The following is a 26987-nucleotide window of genomic DNA, read 5'->3' on the forward strand; positions in this document are numbered from 1 at the left end:
AAAGGATCAGCGGCCGGATGCGTGTGTCCCGGTGTGTGTCCTGGATGCGTGTGTACCGGTGTGTGTCCCGGATACGTGTGTACCGGTGTGTGTCCCGGATACGTATGTACCGGTGTGTGTCCCGGATGCGTGTGTACCGGTGTGTGTACTGGAGGCGTGTGTACCGGTGTGTGTACTGGAGGCGTGTGTACCGGTCTGTGTACTGGAGGCGTGTGTACCGGTCTGTGTACTGGAGGCGTGTGTACCGGTGTGTGTACTGGAGGCGTGTGTACCGGTGTGTGTACTGGATGCGTGTGTACCGGTCTGTGTCCTGCATGCATGTGTGCTGACACTTGACAGAAGCCGTGAGAAATAATGGAGGGAGATGGAACCCAGGTGGAATCCTGAGTCCATCGTCCCTCCTCCTTGGCTGACCTGCTTGGCTTTAGGCCGCTGGAGAGTCCCCTCCTTTCCTCGTGCCCAACTCTGCACTTCCAATGATGCCCATTTTGTTTTCTCAGGCAGTCCTAGGACATATTTCCATGGCAGGCACTTAAGTTACCCAGTGTGTCATTCTGCCAGAAACCTCTGCACTTGTGTGAAATCTTGTCTCCCTGTTGGGAATATGTAAGAAAGTTCTTGTGGGCTTTGCTACAGGGAAACACTACAGGGAAAGACTGCTACAGGAAACACTGGACCGAGAGCAGGAGGTGGGACTGACCCCGCCTGGCCAGTGACTGGTGTGGCTGGAGCAGGTCCCTTGTCTCCTCTGGCCCCTAGTTGGATCATCAGTGACAAGGAAGTGGAATTACAGACAATTCCCAGCTTCTCCTCATGCTCTAAAATTTTAATTTTGAGGACGTGCCATTTGCTGGCTCTTACTGTGTTCTGTGCGCTTACGGGCACTGCGCTGAGTCCTGAAGAGACTGGACTGGCCAGGGAGCTCGTGCCCCGTCCCAGGCAGCATGCAGTCCATTCCGTAGAGAGGACAGATGGTCAAGAAGCGATGGCCACACCAGGCTTTACATCCTCGACGGGATACACAGAGGGGCCAGGACCATCTCTAACAAGCGTCCTGGGGAAAGCTGGGCAAAGCTTTCCAAGGGTGGTGATGTCTCCGCTGAGAACCAAGTGTGACAAGAACATGTCCAGGGAGTAATGCGGGGCAGAGTCTTTTGTGCAGAAGCACAGCAGAGACTCAGGCAAAGGAAGACTTCTGTTCCCCACATCCCTGAGCCTGTGCATGAAGGCCTCAGTCCGCGAGCACCTCTGAAGTGCAGTATCTAGAAGCCACATTCAAGGCTGGACACGCTTGTAGGAATGCAGACCTGTGTATGTGCGCGCGTGCGTGTGTGTGTGTGTGTGTGTGTGTGCATGCGTGTGTGTGTGCGCACATGCACCCTCTTGTAGGAGCGGGGAGGGGCCCTTTTGCAGTGTCTGCCGAGCAGGCCACGCTCAGGAGTGTGGCCCTGAGTGTGCCCCCAACCTGACCTGGCAGGGGTGCAGCAACTGGGTGCTGAGATGCTGGTTCCCACCTCACACCAGAGCTACAAACTAGGGATAGACTCTGGTGTCAGCAGCCAAGTGGATGCCACAGTAGGGTGCTGCCAGTTCAAGGGCAAATGGAGAAGGTTCCAGGAAGGTTTCCATGTGTAATGATGGTGGGTGGTGAGAGGGTGTGGCAGTCTGGGTAAGGATGGGAGGAAGTTAGCTACTCTTTTTAGGGCAGTTAAAGACCTGGCCTAGAAAGAAACACCTCAATGTATTTAAATGAATGTTTCATTGCTACTTGGCTTAGTTACTGCTGGCTTGTTTGTTTCTCAGGGCCCTTCTGGACCACCAGGAGACAAAGGACCCCAGGTACAGTATGATTTAAATAAAGGGCTGGGATTTGATGGGATAAATTCTTTTCTAATCAAAGCGGTTTTCAATTAGAGGGGCCAGGAACTAGTTTCAGAAAATCACTGCCATTAGAGAGTACAGACGCCCCCACGTGTTAATATAAGCACTGGCCTATGGGATGGTAGAGCAGGATGGGCATGGAGGGGGGCCATCCAGTCCGACACGCCCATGCTGTCCTTGGCGGGGCTGCCACTGGCTTGGCTTTGTGGCATTTCTGCATCACAGAGGGACAGCCGTGCTTTAATGAATTTATCAAATTGCCAGAAGTACTCATGTTGAATCTTGGCTTCTTCACCCCCAACCACACAACCGTGAGCAGGTGAGGGATTTCTCTTACCTGTAAGGTGGGCGTGGTCACACCCACGGGCCACCGTGGGGAGCTGATGGACGTGATGCGCATAAAGCCACAGGAGGACTCGCAGTAAACGTGTGTTCTTAGGACCAGCCAGCAGCCATTGATGATAAACATATACATGTGTTTATCAGGAAAATGTGCATTATCTGTGAACTCTCCCCATGCGGGAGGAGCCGCCTGTTAACAGCTACGACGGCACTGTACCTTGTGCCATACTGCACGTGTTACATTCTGCCCACTCATGTGACTTCTGCACTAAGGAGGAGAGAGGTTTTATACCCATTTTCTACAGATGGGAAAACTGAGGCTCAGGACAGTTAATGGGTAGGCATGAGATTTCCGAACAAGTTATTGTAGAGGTCAAGTTGGTAGGACTCCTAGTGGAGGGGCTGGTGTGAAGACCCCGGAAGAGGCAGGGGTAGCTTCTGAGCAGCCAGGGGTCCAGTTTCAGCACCTGCCAAGACATACAGCTGGCCCCGACCTGCAACTCCATTTAAGGAAAATTCGTACCGGAAGTGAGAACTGTAATGAAAGACATTGGTGCCAAATTCCTGATATTGTCCAGAAATTTTTAACCAAATGGGAGTGATTTGCTTATAAAAAATAAGAACTGTCATCGAAGGGCTGGGCCTCCCACCGATTAACATGGCCAGTTGGCACCACCGGGGCTGCTTGTGCCCAGGACACAGGAGGGTGAGCCAGGATTTGAACTCGGGCCTGTATCACTGCAGGAGCGACCCTCCCTCTCAAGCAAGGGGCCTGTGAGTGGGGCCTGCATAGTAAGGTTTGCGGTGACGGTTTTCAGGCGCGTCCTCTGTGTATTTACACGTGCACCTCCGAGCTGGCGAATGAGGAAGCTCTGAGGGGGCTTCTTGGCACACGTGTTGTGTCAGGTTCCTCATCGCAACTGACCATTTCCATGGGAGAAATGGTACTTGCCAGGGAAATGGTAGGGGGCTTATTTTGCTTAAACTATTGTGAGACCTTTGTCTTCTTCTTCCTCAGGGATCTCGAGGTTTACCTGGGTTCCCCGGCCCCCAGGGACCAGCTGGCCAGGATGTAAGTAAAGAGAGATGGTAAGGGGTCAGCTGAGGTTCCTGTGGACCCCCAGGAGCCCACCCTCCACCTCCCGGCCTCCCTTGACCAGGAGACCCCCGGCCCTGCCCCTTCCCCACGAACAGTGTAAGAGTTTTGCTCTCGGTTCGTTGCGGCTACAGCTTTGCATTGTCTATAGTTTCATGTTTCACGCTTTGTCATTGCTCTCAGGACCTCGTAAGCACCCGGCTATCCCATACAGTGCCTTTGTTTTTCGGTCGCTTGTCTCACATATCTAGCCAGTCCATTCTGCTCAAATCAGGTCCAGCTTCTCTTGGGCTTTGTTCCTGACCCTGGAATGGCTTTCTCCCTTCAAGGGGATACCGCAGACTTTTCGGATGCGCATTGAGTACGCGTCCCTTCCCACTCATATCTCCACCATCTGGCTTTTGCTCAGATACCCCTGAGCTCTGAGAAGATAGGGACCGAGTGTCTTAAGCACCTCTGGTTCCTTGATGCCTAGCATCTCGCCAGGTACATGGAAGTTACTCGATCCTCACTCACTGACCGAATGGTTAGAGGACAACAGTGAGTGCTTCCGAGCAAAGGTGTCGAGTGCCATTGCTGCAGTGTTTACGAGTCAGACATGAGCCTTTCCATCTCTCTAGTTTTAATTCACTATACGCACGGACAACAAATTACCCTTCCTTTCCCTTGGGTTCCATTTCAGAGAAGAAAATTACCCTCTAATTCCTGTCTTCCCCTCTCAACATTATATACTTATAGCCAGTCCAGGAGAAGAACCCTCCTTATTTTCAAAGCTGGTCCTTCCACCTGTGTTTGGAAAAGGATGGTGGAAGTTTAAGATAGGCGTGTGTGTACATTTGTAGTTTTGTGTTTTGGATAGGAATTATAGAACGGAGAGCTTAACTGTTCTAAACATTTGCCACAACTGAACTTCATTTCGTGGGAAGCCTTCAGTATTCAACTGAGACCAGAAACCATGGCATTTTGCTGGTACCAGTCTTCACGGTTGGGTGTTTTTCCCCCCTCTGAGTTACAGCTGGCAGATAGAGGCAGAGGGAGGGCGGGAGAGTGGATCGGGATTCTGTGCGTAGCACAGTTAATGTTCTCTTTCTTCCCTTAGGGTGTACCAGGAAATCCAGGAGAAAGGGGACCTCCTGGCAAACCAGTATGTCATCTACCTGTTCTGGATGAAAATTGACTCTCAGGGCTCCAGCGAGAATAAAACTCAGACAGTTCAAGAGACTTTTTTAAAAAGGGACTGTGTATAAGGCTGTGGGCAGAGAGCACTCCTCTGAGGTGCTGGAATGCCCAGGATAAACCTCAGTGGGCAGCCCATACCACCAGGATGCGTATTTTCGGAGCCACGTGAGAGTGTCAGTGATGGTCAAGCGACTGATAGGGGCTGTCGGGGGGGTGTCAAAGCTGCCGCCAGGGAGCTTGGCCAAGGCAGGGCGGGAGCATGGTGTCCCAGTCCAGTTCCTGACGGCACCTCTCAGTGCAGCTCAGTCGCAGGCCCCGGGGACGTGAGCCCCACGTTAGATTCCCAGGGGTGCAGCCTCCAGGGCCCCGGAGCAGGACCGGGAAGGATAAAAAGTGGGTCTGGATGAGCAAAGGGGCGGTGGCAGCATACACTGCAGACCCGTAGCTGCCACATTTCCTGCCCTTTGTTCCTAGTGTCATCACTTTTCACAGTAGCAGAAACGTCCTTTCCTCTCGCTCCATGGGGATAACGGACGCTGTCCAGGCTGAGAGGAGAGGACGGTGCTGGGGGTGGCCCTCAGCGCTGTGGCCACACGCCCACCCGGGTTCCCGCAGCTCCCCTTCTGTGCAGCGTATTCACGCTGCAGGAAAGCCCCTGATGAGTTCCCAGTGCCCGAGGAGCCCGGGACATGTAGCCGAGGAACCCGCCCTGGGTGGGCCCACCGGGAAGGGAAAAGTGACGATGAGCAGGTCTGGGTGAACACAGAGCAGCCGTGCAGGTGTGGGGTACACGAGTCCATTGCAAGACGTCACCTAAGATAGAAGAGGCAGTGGTGGTGTGGACGGGGGAAGGTCAGGCCTCAGGACAGACACCGTGCAGTCTGGTTTCAGAAACCAATACACCACCCTGGGCGGAAGCCTCACCTCAAGGTCAGTCTGATAGGCCACCTGTCCCTTGCAAGCCTGGCCTGTTCCCAGTTTCAGACAGGGACCCAAGGCACAGAGGCCCCTGTGGGCTCTAACAAGGTCCCTTACTGATCAGGCTGCTGGGCACAGCCTGGACGGTCTCCAGCCCTCCCAGAGGTCAGACTGGCCCACGGCCCGAGGTCCCCACCATAAGTCAGCGTTAGCTTAGGCTCTGCGTGGCCCGAGCTCAGGTAAACAGACACTGTTAGAAGGTGGGGCTGTCCAGGCTTCGATGTCGTCCCTCAGGAGCTGGCAGGGCCAGACCTTTCTTTGCCACGTGCAGGGTTTGGACAACCCCGGCCTGCTGGGTTCATCCTTACTGCACCACGGCCATCCGTCGGTAGGTGGAGACTAGGACCTGGAGTATTTTCCCAGTGCTGCATCTGCAGGGTTCCTGTACCAGGAAGCCCCCGTCTAGAGTTGGGTCCTCTAGAAGCAGAGCCTCTGGGTGGGGGGTGGGGGTGGATTCTTGTGTACGTGATGGATTGAGGGAGCAGCCTCGGGCGAAACCTGCAAGGACTGAGGGGAGCAGGACATGGCAGGGAACAGGCCGTCAGAGCTACGCCTCGGCCTACGGCAGCTGTCCAGTGGGCATGGCCCCACAGAGCAGTCCCGTCTTGAGTCGGGGGGCATCTCCTTCAGCTCCATGCCGGTCTGTCATTGGCATTTCCAACCAGTGTTGGCGCAGCTGGCAGATGGGCCCCCCAGGAGGTAAGGAGGGCCTTGGCAGGACACCGGCTGTGTCTTGTACGCCCTCAACTCTTCCCACTGTTTGTTCCCGTATCCCGTCCCGCCTGACAGTGACCCACCGCGTGTGACTGAGCCCTCTGAGGTGGGCGTGCTGGTCTCTTACACGCCCTGCGTCCACCTTAAAAAGACCACCGCCCCGTACAGACTCTGTTCTGGATCTTGAGATCCATCTTGTGAGGCTTGCAGAAATGGGTCAGAGCAATTTTAATTAAATTACCCCCAAGGCCACGCTGTACCTAGATGGAAAATTCACTCCTTGTTCTCTTTCCCTTTGTAACGAATGCCCAGCCATGTGGTGTAATACAGCTCACTCTAATTATACAAAGAGCTCAAATGACAGCATAAAAATATCCCAACAAATAGAATGCCAGCAGCAGGAAAATGCCCCGATTTTAACAATATGAATCTTCTACTGTTATTAACTTCCCAGGGAAAAATACAAGGCTTCAAAACAAAGCCCCTTTCCCCCTTTTAAAGTTCCCATATGTTAATATTGCAAAGCGTGGTCATCCTGCCGAGGGTCTCCAGATAACGGGAAGGTTTCGGCTTTGTCTGAAGCAGCTGTAACCTGTGTGAGCTCCCCTGCAGGCTGGCCGTTTCTTCAGCACCCCCAAATCCGAGTCAGTCCCACCCCAGTCTGCCTTGGAGGTCGTCCTCTTACAGTAACCCAGAGGGCTGACCAAATACTTGAGCATATAAACACAGAAAACCACACAGACCTATGCCCAGCCACAACCAAGGTGACGTAACCCTGTGCAAACGTTTGTGAGGCTGGTGTCATGGTTTCATTAGCCACCGGATATGGCAGGAACCCCATAGGGTCAGGACAAGAGGAGTGGCCAGGACAATTGTCCCGGTTTCAGCCTCCCCAAGATGTAAGACTCGATTCGTAATTCGTCAACTCGAACTTGATTGGAAGAAATCAGCCCCAAGTTCAGTTGCGGCCCTAGGCTTCCCACATTCTGGAGGACAACCTCGCACCTTCCCTCTGGAGAATGGGTGCTCTTCTCCTTTTCCATGACAGAATTTAGAAGCTGGCGAAGGAGCATGCCAATCTTCATCCTTACCTAAGATCCCTTTCCCTTTAGCGCTGCCCTTTCGTTTGCGTTTTCCTTCCCAGCCTCTTGTTCCGTGTACCCAAAGTGAACCCAGCCTTCACCCCATCTGGGGCTCCTGGCTGGCCTCAGTCACAACACTTCACGCTCCCACTCAGAGTGGGACTGACGGCGATACAGACTCCTGGGCACCTCCAAAGCCTTTGTAATTCCTCCTGGTGTCTGACATATGTCCCTCCTGGAGTGAGAGACGTTCAACCCATAATGACAGATGAGGTGTAAGGTACTGTTCCACCTGAGAGCTAAAGAAATGGCTTTACCGTCATACCAGGTTGTGAATGATTGATACCAACAGCTATTGCCGATCTGGTCCACCTTTCGCTTCTACAGAACCCATGTCACCTGCAAGGGTTTGATGGGAGTGGGAGGAGGGACCCGCAGCCAGCAGGCGGAGACTGGGGACCAGCCAGGCCAGTGGGACGGGCAGCCTGCGTGGCCCCTGCCTCGGAGGGTCCTCTGTGTGGGCTCCCCGGCGTGGGGTGTGCACTGGGCCGTTTGCCTCCCGTGCTCCCACAGCTGTGTTACGATTACAGCTTACACTGTGGGGGGCTTTCACTGTCTGCAGATGCATGGGTCTACTGTCCACATGCGTGTGTGTGTCTGTATTCAGCTGTTTTTACTTTGGCAGGGCCCGCCTTCTCTGCTGTCTCCAGAGGACATAAATCTCTTGGTGAAGGTAAAAGCATGAAATCAATGTGCATGTATTTGAAAATGGTGATGGGGGGATTGGAGAGCTCAATAGGAAGTTGTTTTTTTTATGTCTGAACAACTGCATTACAGTATTCACAGGACCAGCAGTGTTTGTTGAGAACTGGCAGTGCGCTAAATCTGCTGTTCAATACGGCCGCCACTGGCCACGCGGAGCGATGGAAGTTCATTCAAATGAAATGCAATTAAAGTTTCAGGTTCTCGCAGTAACCACACTCCAAGTACTTAATAGCCCCATGCTGCTCACGGTTATCTTACTGGGCAGTTCAGATACCGCGCGTTTCCATCATCGCAAAGTTTTCCAGGGCACTGCTATGCTTGATGTGATCTCTGATTTAATTTTCACAATTACTCTGCGAGGCTGGCACTGTTTTTGTTCTTGTTTTGCACGTAAGGAACCCAAGACGTGGTGAGGGTTGATGACTTTCTGGGCGTACAGTCCACTCCTCACTGATCCCAGAGACGGACCTTTAACCCCACACAGGACTGCCTCCTCTGGAGAGAGGCAGACAGGTTGCGTGTGGGTCCTCCTGGGCCAAGAACCAGAGCACAGGTGCAGGCAGGTGGAGACAGGCGCGGGCCCTTGAGCCAGGGTGAGTCCAGGTCTGGATGCAGACGTCGCTGGTTTGCAGAGCCCTGTGCACTCTCTCCACGAGTGGGCCAGGCCCTGCCAAGTTGAGCATAACTCTGCTGACATAGAGCAGTGAATGCCGGACGGCCAGGTGTCTGTCCAGAAACCTTAGGTCTTACATGGCAGAGAGTGGGAAAGGCTGAGAGCAAGATGGAGACACTGTAGGAGTTCCGTTTGCGAAAGAATAGTCTCCCTGCAGTGAGTATGGGGGGCCTGTGCTGCCTCTACTTAAATCCTTTGTCTTCACTCTGGCGGAAGGCTGCAACTGGATTCTGTGTGATCAACTCCTTCTTCACCGCCTGTGTTAAAACAACACCTGGGTGGTATCAGAAAATACCTAGTTCGTGCATGAAAGCAAGGGAGGAAAACAGAAGAGACACAAAAGCTTCTCAGAAGCCTGGGACTTTTCACCTCTCTTTACATTGAGATGCTTGATGGAAAATTATGCATTTTATTAAAAAATGAGTAGTTGCACGGCCTTCCCTGATTTTTATTGACGAGAGAGATTTTTCCCCACAGTCAAGGCCATGACAAGAAATCATTGCCTATTGATCCAGTCCCTTGTTTGTACAGGCTTTGATTAGCCTGGATCCTTTTTCATGAGTCCATCACTCTGGAAGGAACCACGTTTGCATCAGCCTCGGGATTTCAACCTCAAGATGCCCCAATCTCTATGCCAATACTAACAGGAATGGGTTTGGCGAGGGTTAAGCATCACGCTTCACGGCTACAGCGTTGAGACAGACTCTGTTTAGTCAAATCGATATTTCCCAACTCCTGAAGCACGCAGCTGTGTTCAGCGGCCGCGAGGAATCTGCAGGGCGTGCGAGCACCTACATTCAGGGTGGCACCAGAGACCCCCCTGGTCCCACAGAGCTGCGCTGTGCCTGGAAACCCTGCAGACGAGCTGGGGCCATGTAGGTTTGCCCAGGTCTGCAGAGCTGACTGTCACAGCTCCCTTTCATAGTCACTGCTGCCATCTCGGTGTTGTAGATTGAAGCTTGTTGGTCTGGCCCAGGTGACTGGTCCCAGCGGACCCTCCCTTGCTGAGAAGACATCTTCATTAAAGAATATTTACCTCTGCCAAAGAGTTTTAACATCGTAGAGAGCTCATTCTGAGAGCTGGAAACCTGCCTGGGTAGAAAGTTCATCTTCTGAAAGCCCCTGTTAAATGGACTCTTCTTTGGGTCTGTATCCAGGGAGGTTATCATCAGGATGTCTCTCTCAGGTGATTCCTGGGATACATGTGATTTAATCCGATCCTTGCAAACAACCCTGTGGGCGGGTACTGTTCCTGTCTGCATTCTGCAGAGCACAGATGGGCACATCACCTGTTGAAGGTAACAGGTGGCACAGCGCAGAGCCGAGACTCAGACCCAGTGTGTCCAACGCCAGATCCTTTTGCTTAACCGCTCTGCTGTCCGAGTTCACCTCTGCATGAGCCAGAACTTCCTGATGGCTATCCGGTGAAACCAGGCAGGTGCGGATGTCCTGCCCGTCACCTGGAGGTTTGAAGTACAGACTACGTGACAGTGAGAACTCAGGTGTCCAGGCAGAGGTGACAGGAGGTGGCCTGGAGGTTAGTTCTGCTGCTGAGAAGCAACAACTGCTTTTTTCCACGTAGCAGAGACTGCAGTATTGCTCCCTTTTGTAGACGTTTTATTGAGCACATACTTGGTGAGCTGTTCCATGCTGAATACCCTGACACAGGGAGCGAGTGTATTGAAAATACCTGAGACAGTGGGAGGAGGATAGAGACAGGAGCGAAGCCACATTTCTAGATTGTGCCCAAGCAACATGCGAGGTGCTTCCGTACAATATTTCTTCCAAATTTTGCGATGATCTAAAGAGGGTGATCCTTGTTAACAAATATGGAAATAGACTCAAAGGGGTTGAGGGAATTGCCTGGGACAGCTCGGTTACAACCAACTTCCCAAACCAGTCACTGAAGGAAGATGGCACAGGACACCGAAAGCTCACGTGGTCCGTCCATCCGTCGATTGGCTGGTTGGTTGGCGTGGCTGGTTCATTTGTTTGCAGAACTCACGCTCTGCGGGAGGCTGCTGGTTATGAATTGGACATACAGCGAGAAGGCAATTCTACCTGTGTCTTCTGAGTCCATACTTTCTATTTGCTGGGTGTTGGGATGGAGCTATAAACAGACCACTTCAACAGCAAGCCAGGGGCTCCACTAGCAAGAATTAATGGGTTCCATGCGGGCGGGAACCTACCCCCAGTCTGAAGCAATCAGGCGGGCTTCTTGGCATGCGCGACGTCTCAGTAATCCTCAAAGATTGAGTAAGAGTGGAGCAAGTAACAAGATGGACCGTTCAGAGTTGTTGCTTTTGTGATGGAAGAACCCTTCCGTCCTGAATTAGAGACCGAGAGAAAGCCAAAGTGTCTGACACATCAGCTCCGTGAATATGTCAGCTTCCACGAGCCTTTGCAGAGCTGCCCCGCGGAGCGTTCATGAGACCATATTTAGTGCATTGGTTTTGGGTCAGTTGTCACCGTTTAGCCATGATCTCTTCAAGACACACAGCCAGGGTGGTCTCAAAGCGGAAAGGCCTCGAGCCTGATTGAGGGGATGCTTTGCACGTGGCACTGAGGGGATCACTGAGTGAGTACTTGGATTAGTAGTGACAGCTGAATGTGCGGGGAATTATGTGACCCGGTCTAAGTGCCTCCTTTGTATTATTTCATTTCACCCCTATCACAAGGAGAGACGAAGGGAGGTGGAGAGGGTGGATTGGAGAGAAGGGCACGGAAGGGGCACTGTAAGACAGATGGGAAGAGGCCCCTGAGCTTCGTTTTACCTACTGTGCTCCAAACTGTACCACCTGGGATGACATGCCCACTGGAGAACGTGTTCCCTGGGCTGAGGGAACTTCAGATTCATTCCAGGGGCAGCACTGACCTGCCTCAAAGAAGCAGAGTGAAGCTTAGTCCCGGGGACATTTATTAAACACCTGCTCCGGACAAAGACTAGTTCTGGGCATGGTCAGATTGGGTGTGTGTCACAACAAGGGCAGCTCTGAGGGTATGTGCCAGTGGCCTCGTTTCCCTGCTGCTTTGTTCAGACACCACTCTGGCAAAGCCGCCAGGCGGAGGACTCAGCTTCCCGCTTTGTTTTGTCTCTCGCCTTAGGGACAGGCCGTGCTGTGCCGGCCACTACTGGATGTTGGCATTAAGTCGGCACTGCTCGTGTTTTCCGGTGCACTCAGATGCCAGTCTGCTCACTTTGGACATTATTGTCTTGGGCTATCCTCCCAGCACTCTGGCTGCTGGGAGTAGGGAGAAATGAGAGGATAACTCAGATAAGTCAGTGCTGAATCTAATGTAAGATTAAGACAGAAAAATGCCAAGTTTGACACAAAGTATGGCTGCTTTCGGTCATCATCGGCTGGCAGCCCCCTGTCCGGAGAGGCTCTGCACCTTTGGCTTTCCGAGTAACTGTTGTTTATTCTCAGGACGTGTGCAGAGAGTGCCCCCCCGGCCCCCCCGGCCTCCCGGGTCTGCCAGGTTTCAAAGGGGACAAAGGTCTCCCGGGAAAGCCAGGGAGAGACGGCACAGAAGGGAAAAAGGTGAGGAGAAAAGGGGAGACGTAGTCTTTTTCATCGCAACGTAATGCAGCCTCTGGGACATCCTGGCACCTGTCTGGCCCTAGTCAAGGGTGCGGATGCAGGAGGCAGAGGTCACTGGCCCCTTTGTTGTGGGTTATGCCCCGAGTGCTCAGCCACACCTGTGCCACCCTTTGCTCAGACATGCTGGGGGGTGGGCGTGGGGATAGGGAAGTCCCAGTGGGAAATCAGTGAATGGGTGTGTCAGGGTGAGGGCTTGCCGGTGACTCTGGGCATGGGCTCCAGACACTCATTCTTGCTGTTTTTCTCTTTTGTTTCTGCTACAGGGCGATGCTGGGTCCAGAGGCCCCCCAGGAGCCCCGGGAACAGTCGGAGCACAGGTCAGGGAGCATTCATAAGCTCTGTGTGCGTACATTCTGCTCACCCCACTGGGTACTCTAAGTTTGAACAATGCTTTAAAATCAGAAAACCCACATTCAGGGCCTCACCATGGCACTGACTCAGGGACCTTGGGCAGCAGGGTCATTTCAATGGTGCTCTCAGGTGGTTCATCTCTAAATACCGGAGCAGTTGAAAGTATGAAATGAGCTGCAGGATTGGGACGTGTGGTACTTACTGGTTAAGACATGTGCCCCAGAGCTGTGTGGCCTTAGACAAAATCCTTGACCTCTCTGGGCCACAACTTCACCTCTCACTACTGATTATAACAGGAAGTTCCAAAATATGTTAGAATTGAACGATATAACACATAAAAAAGAGTTGGCATTCAACAGAAATTATTGCTAGGAAAGTGCTGTACGAAGGCGAGTATTAGTAATTCTCATAAGAACGACCAGCCAGGTGGCCCTGTGCTTTCACAAAGCCAGTGGGCGAAGCCCTGGCTGCCAAAAATGAGTGTCTGGGCTGTGGCTCTTTGGGCTCTTGTTTGGGACAGCATTTAGCTCTAAGAAGGGACTGCATGGGGACAGGGAGGGAGTGAGGGCGGACAGCTCAGCCTCACCTCCCTCCCCCAACACGGGGTCTCCCCTGCAGCCCTCCTTAGCAGCTGTGGTCTCTGTGCTGCTACAGGCGTGCACACCACCCACCTGACGTTCAAAAGTGCCACTGTCTCTTCCTATGGCCCGGCTGGGACACAGTGTGTCCCAGTTTTATGCAACATAACATTGTCTGTAGGAAAGAGAGCTCAGGAGCCAGACCTCTGGGGCTGGAACCCCGTTTCTGACCCTGGGGTCGTTCTTACCTCTCTTCCCTTCTGCTTCCTTGCAGTCAACTAGGGATTGTAAGCGCAGTGATGTCACAGGCCGATGGCCATGACTGCTGCTCACGAGGTGCCCACTGGCACCTGGTACATGGCAAGGCCTCCGTCAGCCTCAGCTCTATTGCTCGGTCGGCCCTGGGGTCACAGCCGGTGCAGGGCCAGGATCCGGCTGAGGACCTGGGCGGAACCCGTAAGGGGAAGCCCAAACCTTAGGACCCAGATAAATAAAAGTCTAATGCAGGACTTTTAAACTTTTAGATTAATGCAATAGATTCATGAGAAACAAATACGAACATTTAAAATAAAGACAGGACCCAGCCCTCCCCTTGAGCAACTCGCCTTTTGCCTCCCCCTAATTTCAGCTCCATCGGAGCAATGTGTTTATTTACATTCTGATATTTTGCTCCTCTTGGGTTGTTTGGCATTAATTTTGACCTTTTAAAATAAGGCACTGGAGGATTTTGTATCTTGGGCCCTGAGGTTTCCAGAGCGCCTTACATTTTACAGCCCAGGCTAGTGCCTCATGCCTCACGCTAGCCTCAGCCCTGGAAAATGGGGTTGGGGCTGTTATTATTTCTACTTCACATCCACATTTCCTAGGTCCTGGTTGGCAGGTTAAGACACCTAGCATTTGTTCTCCATCGGTTTTGGGAAGCCTTGTGGGGTTTTCACATACTCAGAGCCCCTGCCTCAGGAATTACAGATACCAGGTCTCAGTGTAGATGGAACAAGCGATTTTGGTTGGGCAGTGTTAGGTTGAGTGGAACATTCGCCAGGTAATTTGCTGCATATGCCTTTCTCTTTCTGGGGTCATCAACAGAGGCTAAGCTTTTCATTTAGAAGATTCTGCAGGCTGGTGATTTCAGCTCAGCCCTCTGTGATCTTTGCTGTCAGCTTGCTGGCTTCTGGGTTTAGCCTCTGCTGAGGACTGGCATTTATTCAGAGAAACAAAAGCCAATAAATTAAACAGATAAGTAGGGATAGTTTTCTCTATCAGCCCAACACTGCTTGAAATGCTGGTATCTTGGGCTAATGGCTCTGCTTTGTTCTTTTATAATTTGATTCAAGAGAGGGTTTGTTTCTTCACAGAGAAAACCAAAGAAAGCTTTCATCCAGAAAATACCCAAAATTAGTGCTATGTCTGAAAGACTGGGTTTTTTAGCTTCTCCATTGAGGAGTCCCTGGTGACCTTGAAAAGTTCTCAGGGCTCCGGTCCCCCCTACACAATGAACCACCAGGTGATTTCAGTGAGCAACATACCCAGTGTTCTGAGGGCCAAGGGCCATGTTACCTGCTTTATAATATTATCTCCTGCAATGGTTGGCAGCACTCTAGGAGGTAGAGATACTGTCCCACTTTACAGATGAGGAAACTAAGACTTAGCAAGATTCAATGCCGGTATTGCAGTAGTCGGTGACACAGTGGAGGTGAATCCCTGTTAGTCCAACTCCAGGATCCCCACTATTTACCGTGTTTTCCCGAAAATAAGACCTAGCCGGACCATCAGCTCTAGTGCATCTTTTGGAGCAAAAATTAATATAAGACCTGGTCTTATTTTACTATAACACCAGGTCTTTAAGATATACTATACTATACTATAATGTAACATAAAATGTAATGTAATATAATACCGGCCTTATATTAATTTTTGCTCCAGAAGATGCATTAGAGCTGATGGTCCGGCGAGGTCTTATTTTCGGGCAAACACAGTAGTATCGTGCCAACCAGCACCAGCCCAAGGACAGCTCCCAGTGGGGAGCCGGGCTTCTGTCTACAGGCCTGTGTAGAAATCCCCACGGGGCCCTGTAGTAGCACCCCTTTACCAAACTGCTGGGAAAATGAGCTGCCGAGGAATTCAGTGTCTCATCTGAGGACTCACAGGCTTGTCTTGCTCCTGGATTTCCAGCCCAGGCCAGTCTCTATGCTCTTCGTTCATCCCACACCGCTCTCCAGAAAACAGATGGGAGGACTGTTTCATTTCCTCTGTGTGGAACTTCACTGATCACACAAAATCTCTGCCAGACGTGCGGACGTGAAGATGAATTTGTCAACTGGTGGCAAATTTGCTACTGGTGGCAAAGCGCTTAGGATCACTGTTCGTGCTCTTTTACAACCAGAGGCCCCGCGTGTTCACTGGTCACGTGTTATCGCCAAGAGGGTTTGGTTCACTTGTTTGTTTGCAATTATAATTCAGCATCTGGGAAATCAACTTCCCCAGGATTTATCTTGCAGATTTGCAGCTGCTGTCTCTGGTGGCTGGGTCTGGGGAGGTGAATGCCATAGTCAATTACAGAGCCCCTTCTACAGCTTTCAAACTGCAGAAAACACTGGCTGAGAGAGAAGGGCTGGAGACAGGCTGCTGGAATGATCATGATCCAGGTAGAGGAAGAAGAAGAAGCAAGATGGTAATAAGAGCAAGGACCCTGGAAACGTGTATTTCCACAGAGTCCGCTGTGAAATCCTCTCCTGGATTGGAAATGCTGATTGTTCTATCCCCCAGGAAAAGCATCTGGTTTCCCTTTCGTTCATGTGTCCACCAGCCAGGTGATGGGAATTGTGGGGACTGCGGATACTGAATGAACAGAAGTCTCCACTTTTGGGACGTTCTGGATGGTTCTGGAAGGCAGAAATAATACGTCCTGCTGCTAGGAGAGCTGCCAGAAGAGGCCCTGGAATTCCATCCTGTCCAGAGGTGCCCCCGAGCCATTAAGTACATGCTCTGTCCAGGAGCAGAGGTCCCTTTGCTCCCATAGCTGCCTCGATCCCGAAAGACTCGCACCAAGCATCCCCTCGACCAGTTCCCTCCAAGTCAGGAGGTGTAAAGGTCGGTCAGATCTAGGCCATGACTTCCAGAAGCTTGTCCTGAGGACTCCAGGGTCTGGGCTTGCTCCCCTGCAAGCCGGCTGTGGACCAGGGCTGGGCCTTTGAGCATCAGGAAGGTACTCGCTGCTGCTGGCTGCCATCGTTTCAGCTGTCAGGAGCCTGACCTTTCTAGAAAATGGTACTGATGCTAGTAATGCCTGCATTACTGCATTATATTGATGTTGTGTTGGAGAAAAAAGATCTACAGGCTGGCGTCTCGCAGAAAAGTCAGACTGGGCTGGGGCCACCTAGAGTGGTGGGCACAGCCTGGGCTTTGGGCGTTAGGCGCTTCCCCAGTCTGGCTCTGCCTCTTACCAGCTGAGTGAATTTTGCTGAGGCAGTTTATTTGACTTCTCTGAACGTCAGGTCCCTCATCTGTAAAAGAAAAACCATATGGCCCATCTCCCAAAGAGGATAGGCGGCGTAAACAGGAAGCGTTTACAGAACAGCAGGTGTGGTGCCAGCACATAGGAAACGGGTCGTGGAACTGCGAGCGGCCCTCATAATCGTTGGTCTGTTTGAGTTAACAGCAACTATACCAAGTACCTTCAGATTTTTCACCTGTACACTCTAACAATAACCCCTACCTCATGGAGTAGTCCTGCTGGCTAAAATAGATAACATAGACATATTATTTTTTGGGGCGTCAGCTCAGGATATAAACAAAGAAATACTTGAAATGGGATATTATTTGAAGAGCCCCGGCAGAGTGTCTGGCAAAGTCGGGACCCTGTAAATGTCAGTCCTTTCTTCTGGAAGGAAGTGAGTCAGGCTTGGGGGTGGCCATGTTGGCTTTGGTCCCCATCTGCAGTGGAAAAGGAGAATATGGCTGTGGGGATTCCTTGAGCTGCTGACATTTTCATTGTTAAGAGGTGAGGATTGAAACCACTCCAAGCTCAGCCTGAGGACTGGAGTTTGAAAGGAAACCATTTACTTCTAAGACAGTTGTCCTAAATGTCAGAGAAACAGTGTGCTATTCTCTGTCACTTGTTTTCATTGAGATTATAATGAGGCCTGCAGACAGTATGCTGCTTTATAGATTTAAAAGCAGTAGAAATTATCGCATGCTAAATGTTGGAACACATGCTCTTCCCCTCTGAACCTGTCTTTTCTTTTCTTTTTTTTTTTCTCTTTCTCTCCGCAATGGCATTTGGCAGCGTAGAGGTATTACCTCACCTGACAACCCCCTTCCCCCAGCATACCTCAGGGAGGCCGCCAGGAGTGTCACTAGCTAGTTGTCATTACCAGTCAGCTGCTGGTCTAGGGCACCCATCTGGCTAAGAAGAATGCTGGACTGGATGTTCCAATGAGAGATTTGTAGGTTCTGGGCCTGGAGGGACCCTCCTAGATTGACCTCCCACACCCTCCATTTACTGCATGGACAAGCTGAACGCAAAGAGGGAGCACGATCTGCTCAGGAATGCAAAGATGAGAGATGACAGGCCTGGGACCAGAGCCGAGATTGACTTCCTGCCAAAGACTTACTTCACTGCATAATGCGTTCTTTTAGAGGAACTGAAATGCTTTTGTTTAATAACATTTTACTGAAATACATTTGTTAACACAATAAATGCAGAGCCAAAATAGATGACACTTAAGAGAGATTGGAACCTGTGAATGTAACTTTCAGGGTAGGTCTGTAAAAAATATTTTTGGTAGGTTGCATGTTTTGAGTGTTTCCATGACCACGGTAATGACAACGATGGTGATGGTGGTGATGATGGTGATGGTGATGGTGGTGAGGGTGATGATGGTGATGATGATGGTGATGATAGTGGTGATGATGGTGGTGATGATGGTAATGATGGTGATGGTGGTGGTGATGGTGGTGATGGTGATGGTGGTGATGGTGGTGGTAATGATGGTAGTGATGGTGATGGTGATGATGGTGCGGTGGTGGTGATGATGGTGGTGATGATGGTAATGATGGTGTGGTGGTGGTGATGGTGGTGATGGTGATGGTGGTGGTGGTAATGATGGTGGTGATGATGGTGATGATAGTGTGGTGGTGGTGATGGTGGTGATGGTGATGGTGGTGGTGATGGTGGTGGTGATGGTGATGGTGGTGGTGGTGATGGTGGTGATGATGGTGATGATGGTGTGGTGGTGGTGATGGTGATGGTGGTGGTGATGGTGATGGTGGTGATGGTGATGATGGTGGTGATGATGATGATAGTGATGATGATGGTGGTGATGGTGATGATGGCAATGATGATGGTGATGATGATGATGACAATTATGAAGATAATCATGATTATAATGGTGGTGGTGATGATTATGACAATGATGATCATGGTGACATCATATAACATGATGACAAGATGATGGTGATGATGATGGTAAAGATGATCACGACTGTTTATTGAGAGCTAATAATGAACTCATCATTAGCCTAAGCACTTTGTAGATTTTAGGTCATGGAATCCTCATGACAACCCCATGATAAAGACTATTACTGTTATTGTCATTTTAGAAGTAAGGGAACAGAGTTGAAGCACCTTGCCAATGACACAGTACATGACAAAGCTAGTATTTATATACAAAACAATGTAAAATAATAATCATAAATGTTTATTGAGCTCTCTTACTGTGTTCTCAGCTCTATGCTAAGTGTTTTCCATGTATTATCTGATTTTATTCTCCCAACAGTTCATGGGGTAGGTAATCATTATTCTCTCTATTTTGTAGATTAAAAAAACTACATCTCAGAGTTTTCGTGACCTTCTCAAGGTCCCGCCAGTAAGGGAGGGAGCGAGGGGCGTATGTACAGAGAGCATCTCCCTCAGCCCTCGTGCAGCACTGCCTGAGAAGCACCATCTCAGCCCCCCCCCACACACACACACACTGCTGCCTCTGCACCTTTCCCTGTCACACCTGCAATATCCCATTTCCTCTTCACATCCTCCTTTCTTCATGCTGAGCCAAGTCCACCCCACACCGGGCCAGAGGAGGCCTCTGGTAACTGGGGCAGTCGTGCACCCTTCTCATGCTGTCCAGTGCCTGCAACTCGACCCATGTTCAAGGGTTAACATAGGGGGACACAAGACTCCGAGTGTGTCCCCAGCCCCACTTTCCAATGACCCCCACCAGCACCCCACCACCAAATTAGGCCATTCCATCAGCAGTGCCTTCACCAGGACCTCTTTTTGTCTGCTGCCACCATGCCTGCCTGTAGCACACACTTGATAAGAGATTGGTGAAGAATGAGGGAATGAATGAATAGGAGAACCAACACATGCAAACTTACTTCTTTTGCAGCGTCGCTCTAGCAAAATTCCCACTAATTTCCTTTCTTCTTTCTCCCAAGGGAAGTAAAGGAGAGCATGGAGCAGATGGTGAGGCTGGACAGAAAGGCGATCAGGTAAAAACTTTGTAATGAACATCGTCCTGAAGTGGCATCACTGTTTCTCCTACGTAATGGTCTCCCATTTCTGACGACATTCCTGGTCGCGTCTATGTGTGCAGTAAGAGTTGTAAAATCACACTTCCATGGTTCCCATCTTGATCCCCCTGGTTTGTTGTCACATTCCCCGTCCCCAGTTATCTGAGGAGCCTGACTTTTCTTTTTTCTTTTTTTGGACTCTTGCTTTTAGTGTTTCTTGTCCACTAACATAGTAACCATTCATTGCCAAGTGCCCCCTTCTTTCCCCAACCCTCCCATTATTTCTCAAGCACCTGTTTGCAGGACTCTCAATGCAGATTCACGTGCTTCCCAGCTGCCCCGTCTCCACTCAGCGCCCACCCACCCCTGCTGGACCACTTCCCCAAAGGTGCTGTAAGGTAGTGCCAGTGGTGGCGCCAGTGGTGGCATGCCGCTTTTCCTATGGAGATGAGCCCTGCATCACTTACCCAGTGTGACCAGCTGGTTCTGCAGTCTCCCCTCCTCAGCCTCTAGCAGGTTCTCTGCCATTTCGCCTGATGACTGCTTCTGACTGTCAGTCTTTTCCCTGGATTTTTTCCCCCTTTCCCTCTCTCCCACCTGCCCTGCCCCTTTATTGCTCACTGTTGTATTCATTTCTCACTCGGTACTCATATCGTAAACCAGGCCCGTGGCAGGCACTGCACCAGGCTCTGACATACAGAATGAGGAATGGCCAACCCCTAACCTCACAAGACTTTCAATTCAGTGAGGGAGTGGGGCACACGAACCAGAGGCAGTGAGACGGGAGCAGCGTTCAGGTCTGAATGACTTACTCAGCTCAAATCCCACCTGTATTTGGAAAACCAAAATGGGTTTGGATTATCCTCACCAGGATGATTGGTCAAAGGCAGTGGTATCTGTCGTGAGGGCTACAGCTTGTGTTTTCTGGTGGCGGGAAGTGTGGGGGGAGGGAAGGTGAATTATTTATGTCATGGTGCTTTGCTTTTATAATATGATTGTACTAAATCAAATACTTATGGTTGGTGCAAAAGTAATTGTGGGTTTGCAATTATTTTTAACCTATAAACCACAATTACTTTTGCACCAACCTAATATTTCAATGCATGTTACACTAGAACTTGTTTAGCTCATTCTGTAGCACACAGACTCCTCTCCACATGAAGACATGCATCTCTTTCTTAAAATAACTGCCATAGTACAGATGCCATAATTCAGTTAACACTGTCCATTGTGGGCTTATGTTGTGTGTGTATGCATTTATTTGTTTTTAAGTGGGACACTCCAGACGTACGCAAAAATACGAGAGTATAATAAAAAGAGCCCCCTTTGCTCCTCTCGCCCAGCCGCAGCTATTATGGCCACTCTTGTTTTCAGCTACTTCGTCATCCACTTCCCCACTTTTTTCCTTCACATTTTTTGAAGCAAACCATTTTCAGGATAGGTTTGTTTGTAAATATCGTCAGATACTTTCTCAACCTATTGAAGCTCTGGCAATATATTAAAAAAGAGGTCTATAAGTGGGTGTCTTCACCCAAAATTGTCACTGGAGTTAGAAAGTAGATTCTGGATCGTGGTCTGAAAATTGGTAGTTGCACGAAGTGACAAGGTTTTTGTGAGTCACTTTAAGGAATTGCCTCTCATGTTTTCCTAGGGTCATCCCGGAATTCCAGGTTTCATGGGGCCCCCAGGGAATCCCGGACCACCGGTAAGTAATAATCTCTAACCCACTCCTTTCTTGGCCTTGACATTTGAACTCCCTCCCATCCTCACTGGAGATGATACCACACTAGTCACACCTTTTATTTTAAGGAATGGGCTGACACCCAAAGCCCAGGGGTGAGCTGAAAATGTAGGTCCCGGGACCAGCTGGGGAGTGGTCAGATGGACCCGAGTAGCAGTGATGGACAATGAAATATTGTGCTATTGGGACTGGGGCATTGGCAGGAAAGGGCAGGCTTCATCTATTATTATTAAAGGTCCAGCTTGGGAGGTGGCAAGCCTGGGACAGTTTCGTGGTCAGGACCTTAGGTAAGGAGTGTAGAAGCAGCCTGCCCTCTTCCATAGGCGGCTGTTCCGTGGTGAGAAGCTCTGGGAATCATGGAGTGTCCATATCAGCCCAGACTTTCCTGGATATATTACAATCAATAACAATAATGACGACTACAGATTATTGCCATTCATGATTACTATTTTCAGCTGTTCGTTCATGGTTATTCTAAGGCACGTGTTATTGTTTTAACTGTAACAAGTACCATTAATGTCACCCCATTGATCCGCCCTGGGCTCCCCGCTCTGGCAGTAGTTCTGGCTCTGACACTGACCGATGCCCAGCTTTGCAAATTTACTTCCCTTTGGTCTGGGCTGCGGAGGAATGAGTCTTGTTGCTCTTCACTCAGAGTCCGCTGTGGTTGTTACCAGTGGTAGCCATGGTAACAAGGAGTGGGGTTTACCGTCTCCACCAAGCCCAGGGCCAGTCCCATGGTATTTCCCATGTGTTCTCCCAGACCTCGCCCAAGAGGGCCACTGGCAATGGCTAGAGGACCCCTGACAGGGACCCCACTTCAAACACAGACCGACCTGTCAAACGAAATAGTGAAAAAAAGGATCGGTTAGGAGCACAGAGTTAACAATGTGTGATATTAAGCTTGCTTTGTCTTCTTTGTGGCAACTTCTAACTACCTGTTAATTCTTAGAATAAATCAAGTTGTTTAAAACGTATTTTTTTCAATAAAATCACAAGAGAGCCTGAAACAGCATCTCTCACTTCGTGCCTGAGTTTTATGGCAAACTCATAAAAGGTAAATTATCTGCATAAGTAGTAAAGCTTTCCCAGCGTCATGGAGAGGCGACCTTAAGTGTTTGATACTCAGCTCACTTCCTTTCGCACAAGTGCCGCTCTCATCCTTTTCAAGTTCTCAGCCTCGATTCGTAACTGTCCGAACTCTGCCCTGTGCATGCTTGTGAATGGCCTTGTAGGACAGCAATCAGTCGCTACCGTTTCATTCTGTGATATTCTGCATTGATTTTAAGATGTATAATTTGACTTAGGAAATTGATTTGCATTGTATTTGCAAATGCTATTGGATTTTGTGGCATCTGACAATCAGCGAAAAGGAAAACATCAAGGTGGCAATAGCATGGGTCGAGTGGGAAGGTATTATTAGCATTAAGTGAGGGGGGATGCTTAAAAGGGACCTAATTGTATTTAAAAACGGTTCACTCGTGAATACTTTTATATCGCGGTGACTTCAGCTTCCCTGTGAAACCTAAGAGCTGAAGGACTCAGGCACTGGATGTTGGGCTTATGCCTCATCCCCACCCCACCCCGGTAGTTCCAAAGCCTCTAAGACATCTCCAGTGGAAACGAAACCCTGTTCCCTCCTCCTTGGGAATTGCTGCAACTTAGAACTCTCTGACCACGCTAGGAAATGACTCCTGGTTTATTATTCTCGTACTAGATGATGAATCTGAGATTGAGAAACAATTGTAATCAGAAGCCAGCTTGTCCATCTCCAGCTCATTAATGCTTACAATTCACTCGGTGGTGTTTATTGAGCATCTACTCTGTGTAATGCCTTCTACTGCTAATTGCCTTTGGGAATAGATACTGAGTCAGCTGCCCATTCACGTTCAGCAGTCAGTCACGCAAAAGCAACTCAAGGACAGGACAGTAACCCTCCAGGTCCCCATACATTTTCCCCATCCTTTTTCCAGATAAAACCTTTACCCTGTTCTCCACCTGCAGTAGGGAATTGAATTTTAGCTTCGCTAAATTCCAGAGTCTGGGATGTCAGAAGCTATTAGCCAATTTATGTAGAAGAATCCAGATATGGAGTAAAAACTCCATTGTTCTGTTAAGTTTGGACTAGATGTGTAATTTTCTCCTTTAGCATCCCAGGCGCAGGGACGTGTAAAGGTCTATTTGTTTAAATGTTATTATCCTTTTATTTCATGAACACTTACTGGGTCTTTACGTAATGGAAAAGGTGGGGCAAATCAGACTGCGTTTGTCCCCAGGATTTGTAGTCCACGGCAAGTTAGACACGTATCCTACAGCTATATCCAATTTCCTTGAGCTCCAAGACCATGGAGTGGCCGTTTCTGTACCCGTAAAACTTTCCCAGCACCCGGTACAATGTAGGCACCCAATAAATGTATGTAAAAACAAGCGAATAAAGACTGCTGCAAAAGTATCAGTAACGTACACTGAGAGCTTGCTGATGTGTTGTCCCTTATTTAGTTGTTACCTGCAGTGTTCCTGGTCAGGCTGGCCGATAGACACACACTGTCATCAGTACTTACGGTAATGATGGCCCTCAGTAGGTGCCTGGTGCTGGCTGACTCTTTATTCATATGTATTAACTTACTCAACTGTCTCAGTGATTCCAGTGACATAGGTGGTGTCTTTTCCTCCATTTTACAAAGAACTTAGTTGTCACTGGAGAATCAAGACTTGGAGCCAGGCACTCTGGCTCAAAGAGGGGGGCACGCCGAACCACAGCCTCTGTCCTGTGGCAGGCACCCCACAAACCTTGCCTCATTCACTCCTCACCTCGCAGTGCTGTGGGCAGTGGCACCTCTACCTTTTCCCTTAGGAGGAAACTGAAGCTTAGAGATGTGATACCGCCCGGCCAAAGCCAGTGAGAAGCGGTGTATTAATGAGTCTAAAGAAGCTCTCTCTTTATCCCCGCCAGCCAAGCCAGCTTCTAAACCCCTCATTTATTCAAGAAATAGTTCCGATCCACTACCTCCAAGACGCTGTTTTAGTTCCCAGTAAACAAGTCAATAAACCCTGGGATGTCAAGGCTACGGGGAGAAATAAAAACAGGACAGGGGTGACAGAGGGCAGAGAGACCTGCAGTGTGGGATCTGGTGGGCAGGACAGTGTCTCACTGAGAAGCGGGAGCTTGAGGCAAGACGCAGAGGAGGGAAGGACCTGCATTCTGACGCGTGGGGTTGGAGTGCAGGCAGGAGGAGCAGCATGTGTGGGGGCCCCCGAGGCAGATGCGTGTGGGGGCTCCCCCTGCACCACTTACCTGCCTGCGGAGAACTTCTCTTGCATGGATCTGTCTATGCATTGCTCCATCCCTGAGTTGACACAAGCAATGAATTCTTCCTTACCTCCCTGGAAGATAAATCCAATTGTTCATTTCTTGCCTTCTGTCTCGAAATGTTCCCTCTGAAGGGAGGCCATCTACCATTGCCTTAAGAATGACTGGCTGGTGAATACTGGGGCCCTTTTTGAGATGTGGCTGCTGTCCTCCCACCATCTCTGTGTTCCCAGTGACTAGCCCAGTGTGGTAGGGAAGGCAATTGCACCTTTGAAGTTTTCATGGTTCCGGCCCCTGGGAAACGGGCAGGATGTCAGCCCTGTGCATTGATGGATGTACAAACAGGAAGTGCCGGTGATCTCTGCTCAGGTACACAGCAAACCAGCTTTCTGCTTTCTCATCCTCAGGGAGCAGATGGAGTCGCGGGAGCTGCTGGACCGCCAGGAATCCAGGGACCGCCGGTAGGTCCCTCACTGGACAGGACCTGCCTTTAGTCTGTCTTTGGCCTTCCCAGAAGCTCACGTGTTCGCCCACCTCCTGTGGCCCACACATGCTGGGGGTCTGTTCAGTCCCCGTCGGCCACAGGAGGAGTCACTTTCTCTTAGAGCCCCAGTTAGCTCACTTCTCAAGTAGAAGGTGTGGATGAAATGAGCTGCCGATCTGTGATTCCAGAATTCAGTCTACAGCCAACTCGAGCAGGCCCAGGGTTCAGCCCTGTCTGTCTGCTCCTTTTCAGTGTGGTTTCTGTCTGAACAGGCTCAGGGGTGTGGAAAGGCTTGCTGCTAACCCATCCTGAGCCGATGGCTCGCACCAGGAGCATGTCGGGTAGGAGATGGCTGCTGTTATCCAGTTGTTCAAAAAGCAGCATAGTTATGGAGGGGGAAGTTGTAGGTCAAGGTTCTGAAACCACAGCTGGTGGCGCTGGCATTGGAACCCAAGCCATTGATCTCAAAAACCGTAATTATGTTCATTGCCTGTGGCTGCCACGACCTCTTTCGGTTTCAGTACCGTAAGCTGAGGGTGAATGAACCTCAGTGTAGCCGGCGTCCTGCGAGTCTCCACTTCAGGCATTTACGTAAGGACCACACGGTGAATTGACACCCCTTCTCTCACCTAACTGCCTTAGACATTCGAAAGGTTCTGAAACATTGCCTCCATTTACTTCTAGAAAAGCCACTCAGAGACTTAATGGTGCTTTTATGTCTTGGATCTTTTAGGGGAAAGAAGGACCCCCCGGTCCCCAAGGCCCCTCTGGATTACCTGGAATCCCAGTAAGTGTTATTTCAAAAAAAATCTAATATCGCTGCTACACAAATCAGCAAACAAAAATACACGTTATCATTCTTAAAGTAAGATGTGGTCACTAGGGGAATTTTGTGTATTATAGAATAGGAGAAGAAAAATAATCACCAAATTTAACTAGATTGTAATTATAACTTGATTTCATGGAAAGAAATGTGAGGTGTTCGTGGCCTTTCCGTCACCCCGACGTCATCCTTCTGTCATTGTCCCGGCCCCTCGTGAGCTGTGCTCGGCACTGCCCTGCTTGTCCCTCAGCGTCCTCGTCATCTGTCAGCACCGGCGTCTCCCCTGCTCACCGCCGTGGTCAGGGCTGACAGGAGGCCGTATCAACCCAGTGTGACTGCATGAAAATGTCCAGGAGGGCTTTCTGTAGTTCAATAGCGATAACAAAGAAACTATTGGTATCGATTGCTTTTCCACTGTGTGTCAGACATTGCAGGTCACATGTCCAGGCCAGAATCTCGGTTTCGGGGAAAACCAGGAAATCAAACCCGTTTTGCCGGTGGAAACACTTCCGTAGCTGCTGCGTGTGAATGGAGCTGGGCACCAGGCCAAAAGCTGTGCTCACACTGCATGATACCCCCTCCTTCTTGGCATCTTTGGCCAGATAACCGATTTGAGTTTCTCTTGCAGGGAGCAGAAGGCAAAGAGGGCAGAGATGGAAAACCGGGTCCCCCTGGAGAGCCGGTAAGGGACCCTCAGTTCTTGCCGCTTTTCAGGCCAAGTTAGTACTTTCTCAGTAACAACTGCTGTGTGACCGGGAGCTACTCTGAATTGGGCACAATGACAAGTATTTTCAATGCGTCATTTCACTCATTTTCCCTGACAACCTTGCCAGGTAAACACTGCTGTCCCCATTTTATAGCTGGGGAAACTGAGTCTC

The 26987-nt window shown here is 50.1% G+C and overlaps 1 protein-coding gene across 2 annotated transcripts in view; it reads left to right on the forward strand.

Annotated features, from left to right (window-relative positions):
* COL22A1 (collagen type XXII alpha 1 chain) overlaps nucleotides 1-26987 on the forward strand; it is a 207477-nt gene that overhangs the window by 153650 nt on the left and 26840 nt on the right. For both annotated transcript variants that reach the window (XM_081070224.1, XM_081070223.1), the window contains 11 exons: nucleotides 1804-1839; nucleotides 3242-3295; nucleotides 4419-4463; nucleotides 7958-8005; nucleotides 12139-12252; nucleotides 12576-12629; nucleotides 19677-19730; nucleotides 21403-21456; nucleotides 25210-25263; nucleotides 26020-26073; nucleotides 26738-26791. In XM_081070224.1, the coding sequence (XP_080926350.1) occupies nucleotides 1804-1839; nucleotides 3242-3295; nucleotides 4419-4463; nucleotides 7958-8005; nucleotides 12139-12252; nucleotides 12576-12629; nucleotides 19677-19730; nucleotides 21403-21456; nucleotides 25210-25263; nucleotides 26020-26073; nucleotides 26738-26791 (621 nt within the window). The remainder of the gene's footprint in view (nucleotides 1-1803; nucleotides 1840-3241; nucleotides 3296-4418; nucleotides 4464-7957; nucleotides 8006-12138; nucleotides 12253-12575; nucleotides 12630-19676; nucleotides 19731-21402; nucleotides 21457-25209; nucleotides 25264-26019; nucleotides 26074-26737; nucleotides 26792-26987) is intronic.

Source organism: Rhinolophus hipposideros (assembly GCF_964194185.1).
Source record: "Rhinolophus hipposideros genome assembly, chromosome: 13".
NCBI lineage: Eukaryota > Metazoa > Chordata > Mammalia > Chiroptera > Rhinolophidae > Rhinolophus > Rhinolophus hipposideros.